The 27,791-nt window shown below is 37.6% G+C and overlaps 2 protein-coding genes across 3 annotated transcripts; one reads left to right on the plus strand and one right to left on the minus strand.

Moving 5' to 3' along the window:
* The first annotated feature begins 269 nt into the window (after positions 1-269).
* Positions 270-12,971, plus strand: LOC143892477 (uncharacterized). The gene is made up of 8 exons (XM_077397113.1): positions 270-1,249; positions 3,261-3,587; positions 3,684-3,809; positions 4,196-4,276; positions 4,505-4,563; positions 6,427-6,513; positions 6,914-7,039; positions 12,480-12,971. The coding sequence occupies exons 1-5, from the start codon at positions 355-357 to the stop codon at positions 4,531-4,533; spliced, it is 1,458 nt and encodes a 485-aa protein (XP_077253228.1). The 5' UTR covers positions 270-354; the 3' UTR covers positions 4,534-4,563; positions 6,427-6,513; positions 6,914-7,039; positions 12,480-12,971.
* A 2,442-nt stretch (positions 12,972-15,413) lies between these two features.
* Positions 15,414-27,690, minus strand: LOC143892478 (uncharacterized protein At2g24330-like). 2 transcript variants are annotated; one of them, XM_077397115.1, is made up of 7 exons: positions 27,532-27,690; positions 27,346-27,436; positions 24,341-24,618; positions 22,858-23,002; positions 18,009-18,118; positions 16,844-17,252; positions 15,414-16,062 (listed from the first exon to the last, which is right to left on the minus strand). In XM_077397115.1, exons 3-7 carry the CDS (start codon positions 24,614-24,616, stop codon positions 15,824-15,826), a joined length of 1,179 nt encoding a protein of 392 aa, XP_077253230.1. In that variant the 5' UTR covers positions 24,617-24,618; positions 27,346-27,436; positions 27,532-27,690; the 3' UTR covers positions 15,414-15,823. The 2 variants fall into 2 exon arrangements, with proteins under 2 accessions (XP_077253230.1, XP_077253229.1); XM_077397114.1 differs by having other exon boundaries at positions 27,331-27,436.
* Positions 27,691-27,791: the final 101 nt, after the last annotated feature.

A 27,791-nucleotide genomic window follows, 5' to 3' on the forward strand; every position in this document is an offset into this window, starting at 1 on the left:
CACATGTCGCGTGTGAGTGGTCCCGTATTTAAAAAAGAAGAAGAAGCACAGTCGCCCACTCAATGGATGATCCAAACCGTTCCATAAATATCACGATCCGGCCCAGTTAATAGGATGATCCAAACCGTTCATTCATTGGGCCTACGTTATGTTTGATTCATCATACTAATTGGGCCCACTCTATTTTTGAAAAATACTGGAATCCACGCGCATCTACAAGCAGTAAGATAATCCCAATACGACTTTTAGGCCACTGCCACTATTCCCCATTCCCATTTCTCCCACCAAGAAAACACTTCTTGGGGAGAAAAGAAAAACAGCAAGACAAAGAACCAGAAAGGGTCACCCGTGGTGATGCAGGCTTGCAAGCTCAATCTTCCTCGGACCCACCCTTCTCTGGAGGTCACCTCCCTTCTCCTCGAACCCATCTCTCATTCCTTAGCCCTAATGTTCTCGGACTCCTCTTTCCTTCTCTACCCTTCTCTCTCCCTCTTCCCACCCTCCCCCCCTTCTCCTCCTCACCCAACCCTAATTCCCCCTCCCTCCACCTCCTCATCCTTCCTCCGCCTCCACGTCAGCCCTAATCCAAACCCCACCGTTCTCTTCCTCACCGCTTCCCCCCACAACGCGGGCTCCGCCGTCCTCCTCCGCGCTTGGATCCTCCTCAAAACCTTCACCCGGGCCCACATAAACTTCAATCGAGATCGGAACCACACTGCTGATAAATTTTCCGCTCTTCTTGATCTCCCTCATGGGTTTTCCGTTAAGATTTTCGGTTCGGTCAATGTTTTCGCCGTTCATTCTCTCTCTGCTCGGAAAATTTGGGTGTTTTCCGTTCGATTGGCCTCGGAGGACGGCATTGATTTGATTAAGTGTGCGGTTATTGATTGTGTTTTGCCGATTCATTCTGTTAGGGTTTCTCTAGGGTTTTTGCTTCTGGGTGAGGTGGATGGGGTTAGGGTTTTTCCGTTGAGACCGCTTGTGAAGAGGAAGGTTAAGGGATGGAGAGATACGGAGCGAAGAACAGTGAATTATAATGTGGGTGGGGGTTTGAACAGTGATTTAGTGAAGAATGTGGCGAATAATTTGCAGAATGGGGTGATTGGGACAATTAGTGGGAGTAGTGGGACGGATGATTCTTCTGAAATTGATCTGAAACATGCAGAATTTCACTGCAATGGCAAGCTTACCAGATTGGAAGGGGCTGCAGAGATATCGAATGATGGTTCACAGGTAGATTGTGTTCCAGGTAAGTGTGTTAATTCTGTTCATCATTTTTCATCTGTTTTTTCCTTTTTAACTATTATTTGCACTAAGAAGAAATTTAACTGGGACCATTCCCAAAAAAAAAAAAAAAAAACCTGGGAAGTTGTAAGAAAACCTGACTGGTTGCGCACAAGGTCGGAAAGAGTGTCAGAGTTGACTCCGGGGTACTCTCCAATGCTTAAGTCAGGGGCGGCAACAACAAGAACGATGAGAGCGGGAGAGAAGGAGAATGAGTCTAGAAGTGAATCGAATATTGAATGTGTGTGTGTACTTTGGAGTTTGCCCTCCTTTTATAGACTAGAATCCAAGCCTAAGCCTTTCAAGGAATCTGGCTTCTTCACTGATTATGCTTCCTGGAATATCCATCCTTTCTTTAAAAGTCGTCGGAGGGAACTTTTCAAAAAATTTATCTATCATATCAATCCGACGAATGACACGTGTTTTTTCCATTATGCACAGTTTCGTTTAAATGTTAGCATTCACTCTAAAGCGCATTGGTCAATGCTCGATTTATGCTGCCATAATTATGACTCCAATGCGTCTACTTAATCAAGACATTCCTATCCAGTAACTTCATAAAGTCCTTGTATGCTTTTTTTTTTCCCAGTTGTTTTCCATATATAAACCCAAAAATAACAATTTTTTTAAAAATATCCCGAGATATTCGTTTCCCGAGACTAATATTTGTGATTATAACGCACTTGCCCACAAAGGTCCCTTAATATATAGATGGCCCATTTAAGTGCGTGGATCAAATTAAATATTGATGGGAGCAGCAAATTCACTTATATGAACAGTATTGAATCCCTCTATAGGCTGGTTTTTGTGCAGCTATCTCGGATTCTAATAGTAGAATAGTATTAGGCTATGCAAGTCCATGCGGTGCTAGCTGATTGATGCAGAAGTATAGGCTGCCTGGTATGCATACGGAAGCTGTATGGGTTCGATGCGTCTAAAGTTTCGATTGAGGGGGATTCTATTCCTACCATATTGTAGCTCAAGGCAGAGAGTTCCCCTGCTTCAAGGCTTAAAGGTCTTTCCCATGATATCAGGAGGTGTTTGGTTTGGCTTACCGAGTTTTCCATATTTACCGTGAGGGGAATTCTAAGGCTGATTTGCTAGCTAATCATGGTGTTTTAATTTCGGATGTAAAGGGGTGACATGAGATGATATCCTTGTAATATATTCTCCCCTCTCCTTTTTTGTGGGGTCCAGGCTTGTATTATTTGTTCTTATTAATAAAACTTACCTTTTTTTTTTCTAAAAAAAGCTTAATGAAATAATAGATATTTCACCCTTTCATATGAATTCTTCTCTTCCTTTATCACTTTTCTACCATATTCATATTATATTTCCTTGCACACTTGTAACACAAAAATAGGCAGCAACCTTCAGGCACAATCTTATTTTTTCTGACAAGGCACTATCATCATAATTTGAGGCAATAACAAGCACACCCACCACAAGGAGAATAAAGATATACACAAGGCAAATGTATATTTGGTTGGAAGTAAAGAAAAATCCCTCACGAGGCCACAAATTCGATGGCCTTTCTCTGCTACCACAGTCTTATTTTTGTCCATCTTTCCATAGTTGTAAGCATTTCTAAACAAATGGGCCATTTTTCTCGTGCATTTAGAAATTGCTACAACCAATGCATCTCATGATGTTCTTTCTAGGTTGTTATTCTTCATTATAGTCATTCTTTTTTCAAGGGATATTTCTACTGGACCTAATGTGACTGCCTTCTCCCCGTACATCATTTAGCATCTAGTGAGTCAAAATTCATCCAAACTAATTGAGTGGAATACTGATCAATATGTGACACACTTGTCTCGTTTATTTTCAGCAATTGAATGTTTTATACGAAGTCAGCACCTTTGTTTTTTTTTTTTGTGTCATTTTTTCTTTAAGCTGATGATTGTTTATTTTTTAGAAATTGCAACTCAAATTCGCATACATTATAATTTCATTATTTATTATTTGACTTGCAGCTAAGCATCGGACTGTGAAATTGAGGCAGGATTCAGGTGCGCTTGGCTCATTTTTTGTGGCATTCATGTGCCCCATGGTCCAAAGTCCAAAATGTATGCCCTCTGTATTGGCATCACTAAAAGCGGTTTCCATCCATGTTCTGTCCCAGCGAAGGTTTCTAATCTTGGACTCTGTTGGAGATATACACCTCTTGAGCTTGCATAGTAATGCCTTTGGGTCAGACGTTGCTGGTCAGTCTTTCTTACCTTCCAAAGAAAGTCACATGAGGCGTTTGGATTATACTATGAAAGTGCAGATGCTGGCTGTTCTTCCTGATGTTCCTATAAGTATGCTCTACTTCTTTGTCTTCTGGGACCCTAGTTTCAGGTTTTTTTTCTCTCCCCTAGTTTCAGTTTTACATACATTTTCCCATTATTTTACAGGAACACAGACGGTTTGGGTATCGGATGGGTCCCATTCAGTGCACATGATATCAGCTACTGATATAGACATTTCTGTCAATGAGAATGGTAGCGATGAAGGCAAGGAAAAGCTAATGCATATCTCAGGTTATGATAATTTTTTTTTGAAAGGGATGATATGATAATTTAACATGTTATATATTCCATATGAACTTATCATGTTTCTTTATGAAATTTATTCCGCAACTGCCCACCTTCTTTTCTTACCATCTTGGACACTTCTCTGTTTTGCATCTGGTGGCTTTGGATAAACATTGGGACCTTTCACGATTCAAACTTTATCTTAGCTTACTTTTAGATGGGGCATTTTGTTTCAGCTTCAATCTGCACCCAAAATGATTAGCATGAGGAATTTTGTGCAGAAACCAAAATCTGGTCATCTCCAACTTATTAATGTGAATGATGTGGTCTTGTTGGATGTCTTGTTTATTGATTCATTGTTACATTCTAATTTGTTGTGTTTTTCCTATTAGCTATTCAATCGATATTTACAAGTGAGCGGGTTCAGGATATTATTCCCTTCGCTACAAATGCAATTCTGATTCTTGGTCAAGGTTTGGTACTTGTTGCTTTAATAAATCTTCTGGGCAGGAACTGATGATGATGGCCAATTTTTTTTTTTTAAAAAAAAAAAAAAAGTTTGATGATGATGGTCAAGTTACTGGCCTTTTCTTTTGGACGTGATATTTTCTTCTGCATGAGAGCTCTGTTTTTTTAACTTCTTTGTGCTACATCCTGCTGTCTTGCGTAGGCGCTTGTTAATTTTGATGAATGTTCTACAGGAAGCATCTTTGCCTATGCTGTTTTGTGAAGTTGATAAGTGATTTTATCTACTGTGGTGGTAAGTCATCATTCTTGGCATTTTCACCTTGTATGCTGGGATTACCAATGTAGCTCATATTGGGAGATTGTTACATGTCTAATGTACTGCTATGAAAAAATTAATTTATATAAGTAGGAAATAATGTTCTGAAGATGTTGAAACCAAGGTTTTAAATTTCGGTTTTCGGGTGAAATCTCGGTCCTTCCCGAAACCGAAAATTGGTAAAAGGCTAAAAGCGCTCGAAATATCGTTTTTTTAAGCCGAAATTTTGACCGAAATTACCAAAATTTCCGTAAATTTATATAAGTATGAAATAATGTTCTGAAGATGTTGAAACCAAGGTTTTAAATTTCGGTTTCGGGCGAAATTTCGGGTAATTTCGGTCGAAATTTGGTAAAGGATTAAAATAATATTAATTTATCAATTATTTCGCCGAAATTTGCTACATTTCGGAAATTTCGGTTTCGGTGCGATTTCATTTCGGTCCCGACCGAAATCTGAAATTTCGGAATTCGGTCGAAATTTAAAACCATGGTGGTCCGAAATTTCAGATTTCGGTCGGGATTTAAAACCATGGTTGAAACCACCCTCTAGTTATTTTTCAAGTAATGTGCCCATAACATAGCCTTGAAATCTAGTTGATGTTTGGGTGCATATAATCTTAATGCTTGATCTGTCACTGAAGTTAAAATGTCTAGGCATTATAAGTGAGAAGAGTTGCTATATTTCATATGCTACTACTCATGCACAAAGATTTGATTCAAACAGATGAAGCTGTTTACCTGTTTAACTTGGTTGGGATCTCTGAGAGACAGAAATTGCCCTTGCCTTTGCCTGTTTAACCTTTGTTTACTTACTTTTTTTGCTTGGTTAGTCTTAAATGAAAAAAATTCCTATCCAGGCTTTGTTAGCTTCGTTGGGGTCTCTGGGTGATAGAAATTGTATCTATTTGCTGTAAAATATTCCATTTCTTTTTCCTTGTCATCCTTTGTGCAGTAGGATTTGCTTTATTTCTGGTTATATCTACTTATTTGGCTTTTGTTGAGAATCTGGGGAAAAAGATTGACAGAAATTTGGCACATGTGCGAACGACATTGGGGCATCATTTCCTTGCTTTGAGGAGACTCATTTTGCTAGCTGCGTCAGTTGTGTAGGATTATCCGACGAGCCTTCACACTTATTAGCATATCTCACTTATTCTTTCTCCTCTAGGCTGTTGGAACCTCTGATTCACTGGGATTAACAGAAGTTACTTTGGACCAACTGCTTTTTTGGAAGTTTTTCATGTTGCAAGTTATGCATTATTTTTGTTCGGTGGGCCTTCTGAGAATTCTTTATGCTGCTAGTGCTTTGACATGTTTTATTGGTAATTATATAGGTTTGACTGATTGCCTTTCTCTTTGAAATTGGAAGAGACACAATATAAATTCCCTACGTAAGGCGTTTCCTTAGGGAGTGGATTTGATTTTTCCCTAAAAATGCACTTGAATCTTAATTTCGGTCACTTTCCCAAAGGTACAGCACACTTAATTTACCCTGCTTCTGTATAATACATACACTTAATGTTCCTTGCGGTATTTATCTTGTAGTTCTCTTGTCTGAACTTCTAAATTGCTAGTTGCTGTGCTTTTGTCTATTGCTCTTGAGTGAATTGATGCCACTTTGATCAGAACACTTCTTTTTGCCCACAGATGCTACAAGCTTTGAATTTTCTTATGTACCTAATATTGTCTATCCATTATCTCCTACAGTTTATTATTCCCTTTCATGTAATGGCTTGATTAGTGTAAATTACTTGATGATTTGCAAACTGCTAAATCCTTGTCACAATATTTGGCATATTGCTTCCAGATTTTGGGTTTATATCTAGTTATTTTGCAGGAAATTTCTGTCAGACCAGCGTAGAATTTTGAATGGATTTATGGCATGGAGCTGCCTTTTTTCTGAATCAATTTATGTTAAGGCAGAGTGAGTTTCATTGGATGTATGGCATATTGGCATTCCATTTCCATGTCTTACATAGGGGTGCAACTCGGGCCGGGTTCAACCCGATAAAAAGTCGGGTTGGGTTGGGTTGGGTTGAGTTCGGATTCATGTTCAGGTTGAGGGCTTGGGTCGTGTTGAACTCGGGTTGGGTTCGGGTTGGAAAAAGGGTTCCTAGGGTCGGGTCGGGTTGAACCTCAACGGGTTGGATTCGGGTTGAGTAAATGGTCCTCGGGTCCGTTCGAGTTGGCCTCAAGTCCTCAAACCGATTCAACCCGACCCGAGTTGCACCCCTAGTCTTACACAGCCCTTATATTTTTTCCTTTTTGGTTCATCTGACATGATTTACTATTTGGAAGCTTACATGATTTATTCCAAATTTCAGTTGGCTGGGGTTCGTGCCGATTATAGTGGTGCTGTTTGTCAACCTGTCTTTGAAGTCATGAGCTGCATTCATGTTCCTTTTCAAGTTGTAATTGTGACTTCAAAAATTGTCACGGAGCGATAATAGGTATGATACGTAGATCATATTTTTCTTTATTAAAAGAAAGAGGATTATCATATATGATATTGGCTCGCTGACAATTATTTTGGTCCTATTGTTGCTATGCATAGATATCGGTCTGTGGGACATGGTAGCTTCAATATCCCTATTACATGATGCACCCACACCAATATATTAAAATACTGAAGGCCTGTTACTTTAAATATAAAATACTTGACTTTTTTTTAAACAATAAATATAACGTACTTGATAATATGCTGATTGTCAATACAGATCAGCACGGATTGAAAACCTAGAAGTGCCAGGTCCTTGTTAATAGGTTATGCGCAATGTAAAATAAATAATACCTACAGTCAAATTGCCTTTGTTCGGCTACAGACTTATTTGGATTGTTTTGTTTGGATATATTATTGGAATTGTGTGGGTTTTAAAGAATTCTTATCAATGTAATTATTCCTGCAATTTTAATTGCACCATCAATTTTTAATGGCAGGATCTTGGTTTGAAATTTTGAATATCATATTTTTGTTGAATAGTACATCTGAGACATCTTACCGGCATAAACTGTTTGTGCGAATGTAAACCATAATGGATCCTCACAAGTCATTCCATAAAGTTATGTGAAATTTAAAATAAGTATCACATTCAATTGAATTGCCTTTGTTGTGCTACAAGCTTATTTAGATTGTTTTGTTTGGATACGTTATTGGTATTTAAAAAATTCTTCTATCCGTAGTTATTGCTGCCATTCTAATTGCACTGTCAATTATTGGTGGCGGGATCTTGGTTTGAAATTTTGAATACCATTTTTTGTTGAATAATGTATTTGAAATATCTTACCTGCTTATACTGTTTGTGCAAATGGATATTATAATAGATCCTCATAGTCATTCAATTCATTCCATGGGTCTGTTGTACTGTACAACGTGGTTAGTAGGGGATTGAAAGTCTTATTTAGGTTCCAAAAAACAATAAAATCCAACTATAATTAATGAACCTTGTTTCTCAACCATTCAACATGTGACAGGACCCAATAATATAATTATAGACTGTTGATTTAATGGGCCCCCAACATGGATGCGTCATGTACCAAAACCTTCAACAATCCCTGATTTTTTTACCTTTGGTAATAGAGGAATTACTCTTTTTTTTAACGGTAAATTTCATTAAAAAAAAGACCGAGGCGGTCAGTATGTACAAATAGAAAACAAACAATACAAAGATACAATACACCCTCAAGGGGGAAGAAAATCAAACTTCTCCAAGGACTCCAAATCAACCCCCCCTCCCGGCTTGTGAATCAGCCTCTCCATTAGCCGATCAACATGATTGAAGCTCACATGAGCGTCTCCGATAATATCAAGTATTTCATTAAAAAAATCCTCAAACCTCCACGGAAATTTACTTTACGTGATTGATCATCTTCTTGCCAATATTGACTTCACTAGATGTCCCATATTTATAGGTACGGTGACTCAAACTGGCAAACTTTGGAGTAAATTGTGTGGATCTTATGTGATATGGACCATGCAAGTTGCCATGAAGAATCAATGTGTTAAGGAGATGGGGCCAGTCGTTAATGTTAAAAATAGTTTTTTTTTTCTTTTTTTTTTGGTTTGAGAGAGAGAGATTAGAAGGGAAAGCGAAAACCATGCTAAGAGTTTTATTTAGTCTTTTTTAAGTCATGGGTGTAGTAATCTTTTTTTTTTTTTCATTAAGATAATTTAAGCTCTTTGAGTTATGAATATTAAGTAGGCTCCACAAATATTATGAAAATTGTAAGTGGGGAGAGTCTTCATTAGATGGTATTTTAATCCAAAAATGTTAGGTTTTTTATTAGGGTTTTAGAACTTTCGTGTTCTCTTTCTATTCTTATTTATATAGCCTCGAAGCACTTTCTTTCATCCTATGTTGAAATGAATAAAGATCTGATGTTTTTTATCTCATGTAGATGTAATGGCTATTCTTTAGGGTGCGATGCCTTGATTCCCTTGGTGCGATGCTTAGGGTTGGTTCCCTTTGGTGCGAAGCCTCGGGATTGCTAGTGTGATTCGAGCATAATCTTCTCTTGATGAGATACCAGCAAGGCAACGAAGGAACCACCAATGATTCAACCAACAAAATGGCACCAACAACAACCAACAACAACGAGGCAACCAACAATGTAGCGAACCATCCGCCAACAGAGCACTACCCCAATACCAACTAGAAACCAACTATAAACGCCACCAACAACCAATCGCCTCCAATAACAACCACTAACACAAACACAAACACAAAACCACCACCACCACCACCAACCAACCATAAACACACAAAGAAGTCACCAACAAAGTCGCCAACATCACACGGTTGAACACATCCATACGTTGTTTCGGGAGAAAAAGAATCAATAACACCACACAAACATATCACCAAGAAGGGAGAACTATCAATCATCGTCCCGGAACAAATAACGGGATGAAAAGGGAAAGATTGTGTGTTTACATCATGAATACGAAGAAGATTAGGGACCGATGTGAAAGGTTTGCAAGGTTAGGGTTAGGGTTTGAACTCAAGGGTTTGGGTAAAACACGTTTGTGAAGGGGCGGCTAGGTTTTGGGCAGGGAAAATATGTTTTGGGAAGGGGCGGCTAGGTTTAGAGGAGGGGATAATACTTTTTTTTTTAAGGGGTCATGGTTGGGGTATTGCGCAATGCGTAAATGGCTTATGGAGGAGGGGGGTTACGGCAAGAGGGTTTTGCGAGGAGAGGGGGGGAGGGAGCATTGAGAATAGAGAAGGGGAGGGGTGCAAGTGGTTGGGGGATAGAAAAAAGGAGAGAAATTCTAGGGTTTAGGGAGAATGGTACAATACCTTCAAGGAGGAAAAACTGTATCTTCAACCTTGAGCTCTGATACCATGTTGGATTCCTACATGATGAGAGATAGAGAAAGGAAGAGGAGATGGAGAAAGACGTGAGGGAGAGTTGTTGTCCTCTCCCACATGGAAAAACACACATATGTGCATGTGTTGTGTAAAAATACAAGAATGCCCTTATTTAGTGAAATACGTCCAACATCTTAATTAAATACAGCAAATAAACTATAATAAGAAAGCCACTTTTAATCGAGAATTCTTCTCTTGGCTGCCATCTTCCTGTGGTACTCCCCCACTTAGAACTCAACTCCGTTGAAAGTAGACATCTTATCCATCTTCCATCTATCCTCAAATAATGGTTCATTTATTCCTTAGAAATCCTTCTGCCTTACATCGTTGCCCCAACTTAGCTAAAGTTAAATCCCATCTAGAAGAGTATCTTTCCCATCTGGATAGGTCCTCGATGGAGTGACACCACCAAGCTAGAAAAGAGTCACACCTCTCTAGAAACGAAAGCTTTGAGTTATCATTGAAACAAAAACCAAGTTTCATCTTTTGAATGGATGTCAGGTTTTGCTCTAATACGCAACAGATGTAGGACATTTCAATGAAAGGGACATACGAAGGGTTGAGATGGAAAGGGGATGCCTTGGTATTTGATGGACTAGAGGTTAAACTTGGTAGCCATTCAAAAAAAAAAAAAAAGGGAAAAAAAAGAATAGAAAAAAAGAGAGGTTAAACGTGGTTGAATGGATGAGGGAGATGGGGTGTACGTAGGTAGCGGGTATGCATAAAGAAATACAAAAGGAAGTTGGAGGGGGAGAGGACAAAAAGGGGAGAGAAGGATGTAGATGGAAGATAATTACTTAAAATTGGAGGGGGAGAGGACAAAAAGGGGAGAGGAGGAAGTAGATGGAAGATAATTACTTAAAATTACTTCAAGTCACAGTAGGTTCCAAGCTTCACACTTTGATTTCGAAGGCTTCACAGGCGAGCCAATAGCATTCCATATAAATTTTTTATAGATAAAGGTCATCCCTAGTCCGTAGAGATGAGAATCTCCGTATAGACAAGAAAAGATTCTCGTCATTAAATGTTGGAGCTTCTTGCACTAGAACCAGATTCGGAGTAGGGAAAAGAGAGGGTACTCTTAAGGCTAGTAGTTCGTGAACAAAATCTTTGGGCAGTCATTCTGAAGGGGAAGCGAATGCCAATCTTATACATGATGGCTCTTCCATATAAAATTAAGATAATTAAGGCAGTGACTCGTCCGCAGAGAATAAACTGTATTTGCCATAGAAAATTTTCATGGACCCCAAACATCAGTGGAAAAAAGATGTGTGCACAGGCCACCCATTGTTAGAATTGACTTTTCCACATAATTTAGCTCTTGGGTGTTTGACAAGTCCACAGGTGTGCATGATTTGGTGATCCCTTTTTACTACACTTTCAATTAATTTGATGTAGCTGTTAAAAATGTTTTCCTGCACTCGTGAATTGAATTTTTGGTGCATAGTTGATGTATTTGAAGTGGTTTTGGATCGTATAGTTTTTTGAAACACTTGCTCCATGCATAAGATGCCCATTGGAAGACTCGTTCTCCGTTGCATTCACTAATATCATACTTGTGGATAATTAGTAATAGGGCTTACTGATCCTGCGCTCGAGTGCAGAAACAGGGTGGGCCCACATTTTTGGGGGGATCCAAAGCATTCCTTTGATGTGCCCTATCATAGATAGGCCCATTGGATCATCCTAACCCTTCCATTTGTGGAGGGAAAAAAATGGGCAGATTTGTGGACAAACAGTGTCTGTCCATTTTTCCCTCCACATATGGACACCCTAAGATCCAATGGAGCTGATTTTTGGTGCACACCCTATCTATGATAGGGCCCATCAAATGAATGCTTTGGACCCCCCAAAAAATCTGGGCCCACCCCTGTTTTCTGCATTCGACCGCAGAAACAGTTTTCCCTTAGTAATAATGGTTTTAATGCCTTTTGTAGCATTTCTTTATCAGCTATTACATTAATTTTTTTGTGAAGTTCTTGGAACGATATTTATCTAGTGTTTTCTTGCCTTTGATGGTGAAAGATTCAATCTGATTTGTTTACATCCGGGAGACAGAATAGGGATAATTCTTTGAGCTTACTTATGCCCTGTTCGTTTCAGATTATGACAACCAATGGTAAGTCCAAAACCTATTATTGGACTCAAAATTACATGTAATTTTGAGTCCAATAATGGGTTTTGGGCGGACCGACCTTGACTCTTCTTCTTGCTTCCTAACCCTAAAAGCTCACTCCTTTTTGGTCTTGCTCCACGATTTGAGGGTGGAACTATGAGTTCTAATTCGCGGTCAATTTTTCTGTGACTCTTTCCAGAAGATTAGTATCTCTCAAATCATTGAATCTTTTTTCTATATGCTATTCCTTGCTTAAGGGAAGGTAGTTCAATTGTGACCATACATACATGAGTGGGTCCCATTGCTTCAACCAATGGGAAGCTTATATTGCTCTTCATTTTTTTGATCAGAAGCTCACGTCACTTATTCATAGCTTAGTATTGAGTTCTTTATGTTTTATGACAGATGAAAATGTATTTGGCTATCCGACGAGATGCATCTCTGCTACTGGAATCTTGAAACATCGTTCGAGTCTGCAAGCCAGCCACTCGGCCTGCTTCGCACCCATGACTTGAATGTTGGATCAGATGGCTGCCCTCTCTCATTAAGGTGACTCTGTTACTTTTGTAGTCATCTTAGCATTGAAGTGGAAGAATTACTTGGCAGGAGTCTGATATCATAGACTATGATGGTAATGGTACTGCTACTTTCTTCCATGTAACAGTAGCATGATCCTGTAGATGCTTGTTCTCTTAAAACTCGTCCCATAGGGAAGAATTTCATCTTTTTTTCCTTTTTTTCCCTCTAAATGTTGTACGGTGCTCATGAGAAACCATCCCATTGCTTTGGCCAAATTCTATGAAAGGGATGGCTCTGTGCAGCATTTCGAAATGTTAACTGCTTGTGTCTTGTACAATTAATATTGGGTAGAATGACTTAAACATGGTAATTCTTATCCGTGCTCTAGTAATGACACTACTTTCTTTACTTTACACTTCTCTAGCTTGGATACCGTTTTCCTTATATTATTATTCACGAAAACTGCACGCCCTTAGGGTAGACGCGAAAAATACATACTTGTATGACTATATTATGATGGCGGAATCCTAGCGGGATGTCAAGGCACAGACCCAACTTTCCGCTCGGGGTGCAATTTGTCAAATTTTACTGCGATTTTCAAAATCTTAGTTTTTATTTATTTATTTATTTTATTTACTTATTCTTTTTTATGTTTTTGCCCTAGGCTAACCTGAACCCAACCCAATCGAGTTGCACCCCTACTTTCTTCCTGCCATGCATGTGAGCTACTCCTACATGGAAGGCCCCCAATGGAGTAGCCATCTAAGTCCCATTGTCCTCCTTGGGCATCCTTAAAAGTATAAGGTATTTAAGAGAAATGTTTCAATAGGGTGCAAGTGTGCAACCTCATTGTATCTACGAGGGCACGTATTTAAGAGAGACGCTTCAATAGGGTGCAACCTCATTGTATCTATGAGGGGCGCGGCTGGCCATTAGGACAGTGGGTCCTACTTTAATTGATACAGAGTGCCTGTTGACAAACCTTGCTTTGGATCTATAGCCACAAATTCATTTATGCATGCTTTTGTTGTTACATATGAATGGTTGCCTAACATAGTTTTGGCCAAACACCTTTGGACTCCAAGCTCAGTGGGTCCTATGATGAAGGATTTGTTCCATCCAGACTAAATTGTTTTTGGCCATGAGTTTGACAGATATCAAAGCTTCAAGTTGTACAAGATTGCTTACTCCAAGCAACAAAGACGACGGCATCACGATAGAATTTCTTCTTTAACTCTTTAATGGAGCTTTAATACCATAAAGTAAATTTGCAAACAAGAACAGGATTTGGAAAGACTTTCTCAAATGTGGTCTTGGTAAGAGGATTTTCTTGAATATATAAAAATTATATGGGATTTAAAATCAAATCATGTATTGGGGTTTCCTATTACAAACCAATCGTTACCTATTACAAAACCAATTGTTTATAGTGAAATAAGGTGTTCGTGCTTCCTAAACTAATTAGGGACTTTCCTAGATCAATAAAAAAATTCGCAACAGTTTCTTACTAAAAAAAAAAAAATCTCCTCTTGTAATTTTCATTCTTAAGAAGTCAATGATAAATACAATTCCTCTTAAAACTACTATAAGAGGGTTGCAGTTGTAATTAAGAGGTAGAGAAAAAAAAGAGATTACAATTTGAGATTTCGTTAATGCTTCAGTCAGATAAAAGAAAGTATAGTTTCTTTTGAAAAGAGAAGAACAAAGGATTCCCTTAAGATGTTTCTAAAAAATGACAAAAAACATAAAGAAAAATCAATGATGATGAATCTTACATGAATTTTGACCGTGATTTCGTACTGAAATATTTTCTTGATTTGATAAAATTTCGGCTGAAATTTCGTATTGAAACCAAAATGTTTCCGTTTGGTTGATGACCAAAACCGAAATTTAAAACCTTGCTGCTAATTAGCTTATATCCATTCTCGACAGGTACTGAAAGTACATCGACACATTTAGGACTATTGCCTTTTGAGCTACTTGTCACCTTTTATGGGATGTCGAGTTAATTTCTTCTCATTCCAGCGAAAGGTGTATCTGTACATATATTTGGTGTAGTTTGGTGGGTCAAGCCACACCAAACTTCATCACTATATTCCTTTTGTATTGGAAATTTTACTAAACATCTTTGGGGGTGATGGGATCTTCATTACCTTTTCAAAACCACAGCATTTTAGCCTTTTAGGGATTGGGATGGTTTTCTATTGTGCATTTCAGTTTCTCTGCCATCTCTCTTGACACCAGATTCTCGATGTTCCCACTGTTTAGAATAAAGCTTTAGGACTTACCAACTCCAAGCCCTTTCCCTTGTTATTACCACCTTTAGTTATGGATTGTTTTGGCTAGGTTACCAACTTGACACAATCTCGAAGCACAAATCTGGACAACAAATTCAATGTAAACAAGAACGAGGAAAAATGTAAAGAAAAAGTATGGCAAAGAACACCAAAATAGGTGACTCCTGTTGCTGGAGCAATTTATGGAGACAGTTTCCCCCACATCTTGTAGTTACATTCACCTTTATTTTCTTCCAAACTCAGCTCTCCAAATAAAAATAAAGACCTTATTAAATTTCACTAAGTTAGAAGTCCAATTTATGTAACTCAAGTTATAAAGTATAATGATGGTCCCCACCTCTATAAATTAAGTGATTAAAGTTATAAAGTTGATTCATGATCCCAACTAACAGACCATAAACCCCAGAACAGAATTAAAAACACAAACTTCCCAAAGCTGAAATAAAAAGCATCCCACAACTGAAATAAAAAGAACTCTTGCATCAATAAAACCATCCTCAGCTTACAAGTGGGTGGCTAAATGTGAAAAACAAAGCTTTAGGCATTCTCCCAACCTCTTTCAGTTTCAGATAAATAATAATAATCACTTACTTCAAGTGAAACAACAGAACTTAGCCATTCTCCCAAACCCCTTTCAATTCCAGAGAAACATTAATATCAATAACCACTGCCTTGCTTACCAATCTCCTCTCTTTTTAATCCCTTTGAATCCCAAATGCATAGCAACATTGGTGTGGTTATATACCCTATCATATCCACTGTTCCTCTTTTTTTCTTTTTTTTTTAATCTTTTGAACAAGGTAAAGTCACGTTTTGTTACAAAAAACCAAAGAAAACAGTTTCCTAACACACAAGACTTGTAGAATCACACGAGGCATACACAACGCAAAAAATTGAAAAGAAAAACTCACTCCTTGGGTAATCAGACAAGCCTCAATTAACTGGTACATCGCCATCTTTCTCCTCCTCCTCCTCCATGACAGCTGCCAAAGCAGTTGTGATCTCAGAAATGCTGGGATTGCTATTTTCATCGCCATTGCCTGAAATTGGAGAGGTTGGCTTGCTAGAACTGGCACCTGAAACAAGACCTTCAGATAGCAATGAACCATTCAGTGCATGACAGTGTGGGCAGTAGTATGTTATGTACGCAAAATCCTCTTTCCTAGCAAGTCCTGCATACAAAAACACCATGCAAATAATCGTTTATTTTCTTAAAGCAACTCACACTCAAGGGGAGCAATTAAGCACTCTGCATTGCAATGCTTCAAGAGAAAGGAGATTATGGGACTCTGGATACCACTAAAATTATTTGCATATAATCTTATAATGAATGCTAAACCGAAGGGCGGCCGCATGTGTGGTCACATTGGATCCAAGTCACCAAGTGCATTAATTATTTCTTTACTGTTACATTTTTCAGTGCTATTATAAATGCACTTTAACGACATGGATCCAATGGGGGCGTCCTAGCGGCTAGTTTTTGCAAGGGTGCCCTTCAGTTTGGCATTCCTCTAATCTTATTTACATATAATCTTAGCGAAGTGATAAATTTCCCTTTTTTTTACTTGGGACAGCCCCCTCTAGTGTATTTATGATTACTCTTTTACACTAGAGGGGGCTTTACCAAGTAAAAAAAAGGGCGAATATATCATTTCCCTAATCTTATATGAAAGCAGTGGCTATAAATAGCATATATTTGACTTAGTTAATGGCTTCCAAAGTGGCCTTAATGTCCTATTTACAAATAAGATTAACTTGATTACTTGCAAATAATGGCTAACTTTGGTGGTAACCAAAGAGGCTCCACCGTTAAGATAGACCACCAAAATAGAGGTGTCTTGGTTATTTTTCGATGTAGCTCGCTAAATCCTAACATTTCCAGCTCGTTTAAAAGATCTATGGTAGGGAACAGAGGCAAAAGACACAACCATCGAAGGATATCAATACACTCACCATTGTGCATATGGCAGTTTCCGCATATGAGTGCATAGCACTGTGTTGGATCATCACCCACAAGGATGGCTGCAATACGAGCAATCCATCCTCCATCATTAGCAGCGGATCCTTTATGATGTTCAACAATAACTGTCTGACTCTGTGCAGGAACTTCTGGGTGATCAGGGCCATAATCCTGAAGTATTTCCTCGACAAGTTGCGGTATTACGCCACTACCTGCACTACTATTTCTTCTGTGTAATTGTTTCCGATTCCGAAGCCCATTAGATTGCACCAGCTCAACATCATTGCTTTTCCCCAGGGGCACATTCGGTTTTAGTTCTACTTTTAAGCCCGAATCAGCACCCAACTTTGATGCCAGGACACTTGCCGCAGCTGCCTTTGCAGCGGGATCTGGGTCATATCTCTGTACAGACACCAGAAGTCAGTACAACATACTGGCACACACGTAAGTCACAAATATCGTTCTCGGGAATTTCTTGGCAAGGGAAAATCCCGGGATATATTACCTTTTTTTTTTCAGGTTAATATCAGGAAAAAACAATAAAAATAAAATTATTTTAAAATATATAAATATATAAAAATAAAGAAAAAATCTGAAATAAAAAAATATTGTAAAAATATCATGATATTATCGTGGTAAATGAAAATATCGCTATATTTTTTACGAGGGATGCTAGACTCACAGGAGCCCTTGTAGAAGCAGGCTACAAGGGCTCCTTAATTGGATCCACGTCATTTCATTCAATGGTTATCAGTGCCATTATAAATGCACTCAGGATGGTGTGGATCCAATGGAGGAGCCCTTGTAGCTGGTCTCTACAAGGGCTTCTGTGAGTTAAGCAGTCTTCATTTTTAAATTCTCGGGATTATTTAAGGATTTTGTCGTTTTATAAAAATGTCGCAATAAAATCGCTATATTTTGAAAATATCGGAGATATTCGTGACAAAGGCACACACATGCATGCACTTGCAACTTCGTACATGAGCGTACAAGAACGCGCCCCATGCATCCATGCATAGATCCAAATCAACAATAGCAGTATAAATAAGAGAGTTCAATGGTAAATAAAAGATGCACCAGCTTGGACACTATCAGCAGAGCCAGCCAGATTGGCAAACTCAATGCTACAACACAAAAATAAAGGCATCCTTTTATAACCTGAATAAGCTGTTGTGTTATGTAGTAGTTTGTTCTCTCTTTAAGCTCGTTGATTTTTGCTTGTCTTTCAGAACGCAACCTTTCAAGCATTTTATGGTCCTTGCGATCACCTACAGAGATAAACACTAAATTTTAATGTGCCATTTCACATCTTACTACGAAGTAATGAAAAACCTATGCGGCACTCTTAAGCATGTGCATCTCAACAATCGCCAGATTTTTGCAAGAACATTTTATCAGATGAATTTTTCTAATTGGACATAGATGAACATAGAAAATGTCGAGATAAATAGTATATGGTATTACACCCAAATATTAAAGATTCTTTTGCAGAAAAATCATGATGAGACAAGAAAATCACAAAGAGTCAAAGTAACTTGCCAAGATTGACTCATGACTGGGTACCCAAAGGCATTAATTTGAACTGAAGATAAATTACCAAGTATGCTATAAGGCATGCCATTAAATATTAAAGAATAAAGATTTGGACAATGGATTACCAATCTAATATTTCCTACAACAGTTACAACTGATTTTTTCATTTGAATATGAGAAAGTTCTGACACAATGTTTTCATACATATTGTTATAAATAAAAGGACAAGTGTACGTCGAAAGATGATAATTGCATCATATTTCATATAGTATACAAAGAAAAATTAGGAAAATCTTATATTACAGACACTTCATCTTAAATGTTTAATATCAGTCTGTATGGTCGTAAATATATTTGATCAATACAATCTGGGGTTGGAGCAATATCGATTCTCATCCAACATATGTCTTTGGCTATGACCCTGCAGGTCAAACACAACGATTTAAAAAATAAGGTTTCAAGTTCAGTTTTTCAGTCAACCTGGCTTTCCAAAGTAGCAAAAGATCTAATACAAGTCATTGAAGTCAAAGGTTCTTGGCATTTTTTCCTGAAAAGTTTATCTCCACATTGTGTGTGGCATTGCATCCAGACAACATCACAACCCTCTATCGACTGATTTGAAGTGTTATATTTGCCTTCATGGCGAGTGATAGAAAAGCTAGCACATCCTATTTCATAGAGATGTTAGGATTACAATTTACCTGTTTGAAGAATGGGCCCAACTATATTCTTTGAGCTAAATCTGTAAAGGTGACTCTGGGTGCTAGAAGAAAGTTAACACGTTTTTTTATTGAGGATGGTCCACATGAGTTTGATAGGAGGTATGAAGGGTGGCATAGATTATGATGCGGTTATGAAATAGTTTGGAACCCCAACTGAGTGGAAATGAGATGTTTCTGGATACCGTTTAAGTATGAGGTAATGTGTGTGAGACATACTCTTCCCGATGAAAATTATCTCCCAGGTTTATGCATTGTTAGAGAATATATTCTTGTTGCAACAAACAAAGAAGAGTCTCAATGAGTACCAATGAAGCACGGATACGGGTACGGGTACGTGGATACGTGATTTTTTTAAATAATAAGATACGGGTACGTTGTGGGTACGCTGAATATAATATATTTTATTATATATTTATAAAAATAAAAAAATTAAATATTTTGTTAAAGAATTCAAACAATTTAATTGGAGAACAATCAAATAACAATAACATCATCAAAATCTAATATTACTTCACCAAAATCTAATATTACTTCTAAGTTGTTAGGTTTTTAATTGCGGGATATATATATATATATATATATATATAGAGGAAAGTGTTGGTGAGCTTAAGCTCACCAAACTTATGGTGAGCTTAAGCGCCCCAATCACATGGGTCTCACATTTTCTGTGGTGATCCAAACCATTCATTTGCAAGGCCCTATCATAGATAGGGTGTGTACCAAAAATCAGCTCCATAGGATCATCCTAACCCCTCCATTTGTGGAGGACAAAAATGGGCAGATTTGTGGACAAATAATGTCCTTTCATTTTGACCTCCACAAATGGATGGGTTAGGATGATCTTATGGAGCTGATTTTTGGTACACACCCCATCTATGTAAGGGCCTTTCAAATGAATGCTTTGGATCATCCTAACAAAGTAGGCCCCAATGTGATTGGGCGCTTAAGCTCACCATAAGTTTGGTGAGCTTAACACTTTCCTCATATATATATATATATATATATATATATATATATATATATATATATATATTTTTTTTTTTTTTAATATATTCAACCCCCCTTTTGTTAATTGGGATTTGGGACAGTCCCTCTACTGTAAATCTGTAATTTTCAATTTAATTTGAACCGGGTGCGCACCCGATACATACACAAATCCGGGTGCGTACCCGGTACGTACCCAAAGAGTACCCAAGAGCACCCGCACCCGACACGGGTACGTGAGCCTCCGAAGAGTACCCGTGCTTCTTAGATGAGTACTATAGGTATGGTGGAAGAGCTGAATGCATATCAGCCTCTAATAAAACTTCTTATATGTCAGAAACTGTTGATATGCAACCAAATATTTCCATAAATATCAACACAACTCTCGTGGTTACTCAATTTTGCTTTCACAAGATGAGTATGAGAAACCCATGAAGAACTCCTAGCAGCCGGAGAATCAATCCTTATACATCCACTACTACTATGGCTTGCTCAGGTAATCTTTTGTATCATATAATTTGTGTCCCTGGGTCATTGACTTAGATGCCTCTAACTATATGGCATGCGAGTCTTTTATATTTTTCTCATCTGAGAAATATGTCCCAAACTCGACCGTTACTTTAGCTGATGGTTCCTTATCTTCAGTGTCTGGTAGGGGTACAATTCATCCTACTTCCCTTTCGGTGTCTTTCGCTTTCCGTGTTCCAAAATTTCCTTCTAAATTTTTATCTATAGTAAATTAACTATTTCTTTTCAGTTTTCGGTAACTTTTTATCCCTCACTGTGTGTTTTTAAAGATATAAAGATCATGAAGACGATTGGTGGCGAACTTGAGTCAAATGACCTTTGCTACCATGATCAACATAGTCATGTTGGTGCTGCCCTTCATTCAACTTCTCGTTCCTAGAAGGTCCAACCATCTTAAGTAATTTGAAGTTATTGGTTCCTAAGTTAGCGTGTCTATTTAGAATGTGAAGCGAGTATCATAAACTTTCATTTTATCCTAAAGTTGATAAACAGAAGTTTGTTCCTTTTTTGTGTTGTTTATTCAGATACTTGCGGTCCAGCTAGAATAAAATGTTTGCTAGTAGTACATCCTTTGTCATATTTGTTGACTATTATTCTAGAATGACTTGGTTATATTTAATGAAAGAAATGTCCGAGATTTTGTCTATTTTTAAATGGTTCCATCAGGTAGTTCAAACCTAATTTGGCAAGAATGTATGTATTTTACATTTTGTTAATTCTAAGGAATAATTGTCACAAGAATTCCAAGATTATCTTGTTCTTCATGACATCCTCCGTCAAACTTCTTGCGCTCATACTAAAAAAATGGCATCACAGAACGTAAACGCCGTCATATAATTGAAGTTACTCCTACATTGTTGTTGAAGATGCATGCTCCAAAAGTCTATAGACGAGAGACTATTGATTCCATGTTATTTAATTAACCATATGCCATTCAATTTTGGAAAGCAAATCTACTCATTCAATTATCTTTCCTAGCACTTTTTTACTTGTTACTTCCCGCCTCGTTGGTTGTCTTCTTTGTTCATTCTTTGGGTATAGGTATTTAAAAGTTAGATTCTCGAGCTGTCACATGAGTATTACTCCTAGACATTCTTGCACCCATAAAAGTTAACAAACGGATTAAGGGTACCCTAAACCTACCACTATGCTCAACTCCGACCTCAACCCCTCCCAAGCCATTGGTAGCACTAGCACCATCAACTACTAGATCAATTGGAACTTAAGGATCATTGTATTTATTTGCATCTTGACAAAGCAGACAAGCCTCCAAGTTCATTTCAGAATTTATTCCCTTCACATTGCTTCAACTAACATTGGCATTCCATTTCTGCTTCTACAGACTTGGACACTTCACAATTCCCTTTTGATTTTTAGCCTTCTTGACTTCTGCCAAGATGACATAAAGTCATAAACTATATCCAAGGGTATCCATTAGCGCATCTTGGGCTCCATATGGCATTGATGCCATGCATCAAGGCTGTCTCATTCTATATCCACTACACCATCCTTGAGACAGCTTTTCTCCTTATTCATGACAAAAAACAAGATTTCATGGGAAGGAAAAGAAAAAATAAGACAAATATTGATTACTTGGATGACTTAGAGATTGTCATGTTCAAAGGTAATCATACAAAACAACTTGATGAATGAGAATATCAACTAGTAATCAATCCAAATTTTGTTGAGCAACTGTTAGATATCAGAAGAAAAAGTGCACCAAAAGTAAGACAATCTTTTGCCATTAAAAAAGGCAGTTTTTTTTAAGACCAACTAACCGAGAAGGATGCTTAAATTAAAGTAGGAAGATGATCTATTTTCAGTAGATAATCTGCATAGATGAAAACTTAATATATGGAAAAACAGTGTGACTTTCGCTGGTATTTCATATTGACAGTTTACACCACCTTACAAAGTCCAAACAACAATCACCACCCACACAGTAAATATTTTGACACGAATTCAACACAAAGTTTCCAACCACTAAATATATTGATTAAAATTCCCCAAAATAACTAATAAGCATTAAACATTCTAAAAGATGCAAAATTTCGAATTTCTATGCTAAAAGCTAACAATGACAATAACAATAACATTATTAAAAAACAGATTGTTCAAAAAGATTTTGAATGTCAATCAAGAATTACCAAAACCATAAAAGCAAATCATTAACTATGCTAGTAATGAAGATTTCAAAAGTAATGACATTTAAATTTAGGTTTAGAGTTTAAGATATTTACACATCTTTGTGAAGCTTACAAGTGTTGAATAGATGGCAAAAGATAAACCCGGCGTGACAAACATAGGCAAAACTCGGATGGCTCTCATCTTCCAATTCAAGTCCAATGATCTTGTTGTTGTGATGGCATAAACTACTGAAACAACCTGGAAAAATAGACTGTGGTAAGTGGCATGAATGTCAAAATAATAGTCAGAAATATCTGATATTTGCATATAGCAAGAATATGTCAGAATGTCAAAAAATATTTGATAAACAACTATACAAAATGTTAATCTTTTAAAGGAAAGGATTTAGCAAATTCTTGGGAATTCATGTTTTAAGATGAAGCAACTTGATCGGGTGGGTTTTCTAGCTCTGCAAAAAACAGGTCACATAGTACTCATTCATGATAAAATTGAGTTACAGAGTCACAGTATCTTCGTTTAGAATAGGACCAGCATCTATAAAATGTGCCAACTAAAACTTCACTTTGTTTTTAAAAATGTGCCAACTAAAAAATCATATTGTGATATCTATTTTCTTTCAAAAAAAGAAGGCAGGCAAAATTCTAGTCCTTATTTTTCTAGAAAATCTATTAAGTTTCCAAAATGATGCAATGTCTCTAGTACACATGCAATGAAAATTTCTAGGAGACCCCTCTGGGTGTTCTCTTTGGTTCTTCAAAAGCCTTAAGTTAAACAAGCCAATAGCATCCTAAATAAATTGCATTAAGAGATAGAGTAATACGTGCCACATATTCTATACCACAATGTATATCATTACGAATTTGTTATTTCTATATGACACCATGAATGTAGCAATTTTTCAGGTCATAACAACCACATTGACTCCATGACTCCTTTTCCCATACACGCCAATTATAAGGAATGTCTTACTCCTCAACTTGTACTTTCACTATACCTTCATTTCTTCTTGGAAAGCATTTGATGAGTTAGATCAGTTATTGTATAGCCCAAGGTGAAAAAAGAAGGGCCAAGATCATGATTTAGGTCAGAGATGGAGTCGAATCAAACAAAGGAAAAGCCCCATGGAATTTGATATTCTTATACATGAGTGTGATGCTCATGATGTAGCCATGTGTGGTTTCTTTCTATATTCTTATTTTCCTTTTGGTGCAGTAGACTGCCATACATAACACCAATAGAAATCCCTAAGATCCTTTGAGTTATGAGATGGTTAGTTTGAACAACTTTCTCCTAGGTATGGAACAGAAATTCCATGAGAATAAAAGGTGATGCACAAGAGTACATCAACTATTGATGCCATACCTATATCAACTTCAAACAAATGGATGCGTCAGAGAAAAAATATATTTACCATGGAAGATGGAAGATAAGAAGAAAAATATCATTAAAACGCCCTAGAGATTAGTGAGATTAACCATTTTGTTAATTTCTAAGAAACAAGCTTGATAACCAGTTTTCAGAGTAAAGCATGTCACTGTAAAAGCAGCTAAAATGTACATAAGAATGATCACTCACTTCAAGAATCACAGAAAAAATTATGAGATTCCTTGCCGTGCTTTGCCACATTTGGGCCCTCCTCTTCATCTTTGCATGGACAGAGGCTTCTTCCTTGGAAAGATGTTGCAGTCTCTTCTCAAAATCCTCGTTGCGTGTTCTAAAAATTCCATTCCAAATGCGAGAAAGAATGCCTCTTTTTTGCTTAAATACTGTTTCACTTTCTTTCCTTAGATCAGTATTAGATTTCATTGGAATTTCATCGATGGCTGGGAGCTGATCAGCTTTCTCAGCCATTCCTACAAGTTCAATAATGGCCATCCAAGATAATTATTGTTAGCTAAAACCCAGTGAGAAAATAAGTAAAGCATCTTTTTTTTTCCTAAACAGAAGCAAACCATATGCTGTAAGGAGTTACAGAAAGGTTTCATCGACACCTAAAAACATGTCTAAATGGCCAAAGGAGCATTGTTATTGAGGTGTTGAGCAGAAAAACCTATGAAGATAGAAATAGAACCCATTCAGTTGGAATGTTTAAATCAATTATTAATGATGTATTTTCATGATCTTGGGAAGGATCAGGTGATCAATAGAATCCCACCCAAAACACCATTGGCGGTGTTTCTAGTTGGAGTAGAAACAGAGCCAATAGTTATTTTGGGCAGAGTTGCATTGGATCTGCTAGGAAATCACAATATCATGCGACATCTGAACAACTGAGAATCAAGAATTCAATATGGTGTGTTACAATAGTATCAAGAATCATGATTTCTCGGAATGCCCCTTTGAAATTATGATTTTTGCCATTCAAAAAAAGAAAAAAAACAGTGTGTCATGCAAATGTTAATAAGGCATAGTTATATCGACTTGATATGACAAATGAAGAGGTAAAGGAAAAAGGAATTTGGTCAATTTTAACTTGCCAAATCAATATGACATGCGAAGAATAAGCTTTCATGGCTCAGTTGGTTATATCACCATTGAGTAAGTGTGAGGTCTTGAGTTCAACTCTCAATGAAAGCTAAAAGAGGCACCGAAAAAAAATCGCGTGTTGGGAAAGCATATTGTTTGAAGGGTATATTAGTCTTTGTCGTCATTATGTAACCCATATTACGTGAGAGGTTGTCTAACAAAATTTCACTTTTCCCATCTCTTTCTCTCTTCTTCTCCATCGTCACCATCAACATGGTATCAGAGCTTTAAGATTGTCCATCGTAGGTTCTTCTCCTTCCCTTCATTTTCTCTCACCAAACACAGAAAAAAAAGAGAGAAGAGGAACTTTTGGCCAACCCTAGGGTGCTGGCCAAACGCTCCTAGGGGGGGTCGTTGCCATCGCTGCCCGCTTTTGCAGCCGCCCTTCGCACGCCCTTGACGCCGCTCGGCCTAGCCGCCGCCGCCGCCGCCCATCTCCAGCACTCTTTGTTCTTTCTTCCTTTCTTCCGGTTGTTGTTCGCCTTCATTTGTGATGTTGTATATCTTCGCCGACAACCGTGTTAATGCCCCATGTCTCCAAATTATCTGTTTGCCCATCGTTTAGCCTTGGAAGTCCTAGTTTTGGAGTTTGAACTCTTCGGATGGTTTTTTTTTGGGTTTCTATGATTCAGACTTGAGATTATTAGTCGGATTAGTTCTATGAAGTGATTGATGTTCTTCTTATTGTGGTGGTTGTGACCAGTGTTCTGTAATTATCTGAGGATCGTGTGTTTGGCTCCCTCCATTGGTTCTTCCATGATGGAGATCCCTAACATTCAGATGAAATCCATCAAGTTGGATGGATCTAATTACCCTCCATGACGTATGGCAGTGGAAACCTTTCTTCTAGCTAGAAGAAAGGTTGAGTATATTGAGAGGGATCCTCCCACCAGTGATGATAAATCATATGGGAAGTGGAGGCAAGAGGATGCTGTCATCAAGACCCTTCTGTAGAACAGCATTGAGCCCAAGGTTGCTGATCCCATGATGTATCTGAAAATATCAAAGGGCATTCGGAAACGGGCGGAAACCTTGCATTCATGAGTGGACAATTTATTTGAAAACATACGCAAATGATAAAATTTTAAGATGAAACTTTGAGAAATGCTAGAATAAACATAAATTCACGATTAGAAGACAACCGTCCATAATTGTTTAACAACATCGAATGCCTAGTGACATGCGTTGTTGTACATGTCTAATAATTCAGTATATACCACAGTTCAGATGTAATTAATATAAATATGTATGCATAATACATATCTTATATTTGACATGCAATCCATATAAATATAAATACGCAACACATACTATATATAGCATACTACTAATACACTTGTGATTTTGGTTTTGTTATACGTTTCAATTTTGGTATCGATTTCGATGGATTTCGATGGGGAGGGAAACATAATCATTTCGGTTGTTTTGTGTCAGTTTCAGTGAAAATTTAAAACAATGCATGGGAGGTGCCACATGATGGCGGACAGGATTTGATTACGCAGTCACAGACTTGTCCCCTATCGGACCTAAACATTGATTGTTTGGAGCAATGTCTCAAAATGCGGATATGGGTCAAAACGTGGCCAACGCAAATCCTAGTTGACTTGGAGCAGCGATACTGATGCCATGCAGTCGAGTCAGGCGGGTAGTAATTTTTTTACAAAAAAATACATAAAAACACAAAAAATACTGAAATAATGTAAAAATTGAGGACACAATCCATTTGCTAATGACACTCCTCTTGTGATTTTACGCTCTTCTAATATTAGAAAGGAGTTTTCAAACTATTACACAAAAATCAACAATTTATATTTTCTTTGATAATGACACACCTACAAAATATAAATCACTAAATCTTTAATATAAGTTGGGAATATGATCTATATAAAAAAAAGAAAATTTTTTTTGAAATAGAACCCAAGAAATTAAAAGAAAATATAAAGCAACGCCCAAACAAAACAAACCCTAGTCTAAAATCAAACCAACCATGAGACACCATCTTAAACACACCAAATCGTGTAACACAAATAAGAAATTACCTCGGTTGCCCTTACGTGAATTGTCAAAGATCCTGTAAAAGTCTCCCCCAAAAAAGCAAATTCCCAATTCGATCTCTTATACTTTTCCAGCAAAATCCTTCAGAGACTGTTTCAAAGATCATAAATGGTGGACATGAATTATAAAGCCGTCATGCATTAATAGTAAAGAGACGAGATCAATAGAAGGTATAAAGATCAGACCCAAAATCAAGAAGAATTGTGGTTGTACGATTGATCGGCTCGAACGTGGTGGTTAGTGGGAAGAGGCACAAGATCTGGTCAAGAGGGGGCTGAGAAATGTAACCTAGAGGAGCGATTTTAGGAAAGTGGTGTCAATTAAGAGAAACTGCCTGGACGTTTGATATAATTGCACGCATAATTTGACGCGATTGACCAAAGATTAAAAAAAAAATGGAAAATCACATTTACACCCCCTCTAGTTTCGACATATCCACTTCCAC

The sequence above is a fragment of the Tasmannia lanceolata genome, unplaced genomic scaffold (genome assembly GCF_043159265.1).
Source record: "Tasmannia lanceolata isolate RefF3 unplaced genomic scaffold, GAP_Taslan_0.1 ptg000015l, whole genome shotgun sequence".
Lineage (NCBI taxonomy): Eukaryota > Viridiplantae > Streptophyta > Magnoliopsida > Canellales > Winteraceae > Tasmannia > Tasmannia lanceolata.

Coding starts and splice junctions, on each gene's coding strand:
- LOC143892477 (XM_077397113.1), top strand. CDS start 355: ATGCAGGCTTGCAAGCTCAATCTTCCTCGGACCCACCCTTCTCTGGAG. Junction 3,588..3,683: donor TCTTCCTGATGTTCCTATAA/GTATGCTCTACT, acceptor ATTATTTTACAG/GAACACAGACGGTTTGGGTA. Junction 3,810..4,195: donor AAAGCTAATGCATATCTCAG/GTTATGATAATT, acceptor TTTTCCTATTAG/CTATTCAATCGATATTTACA.
- LOC143892478 (XM_077397115.1), bottom strand. CDS start 24,616: ATGGCTGAGAAAGCTGATCAGCTCCCAGCCATCGATGAAATTCCAATG. Junction 23,003..24,340: donor TTTTTTCTGTGATTCTTGAA/GTGAGTGATCAT, acceptor CTATTTTTCCAG/GTTGTTTCAGTAGTTTATGC. Junction 17,253..18,008: donor TAACACAACAGCTTATTCAG/GTTATAAAAGGA, acceptor GTGTCTGTACAG/AGATATGACCCAGATCCCGC.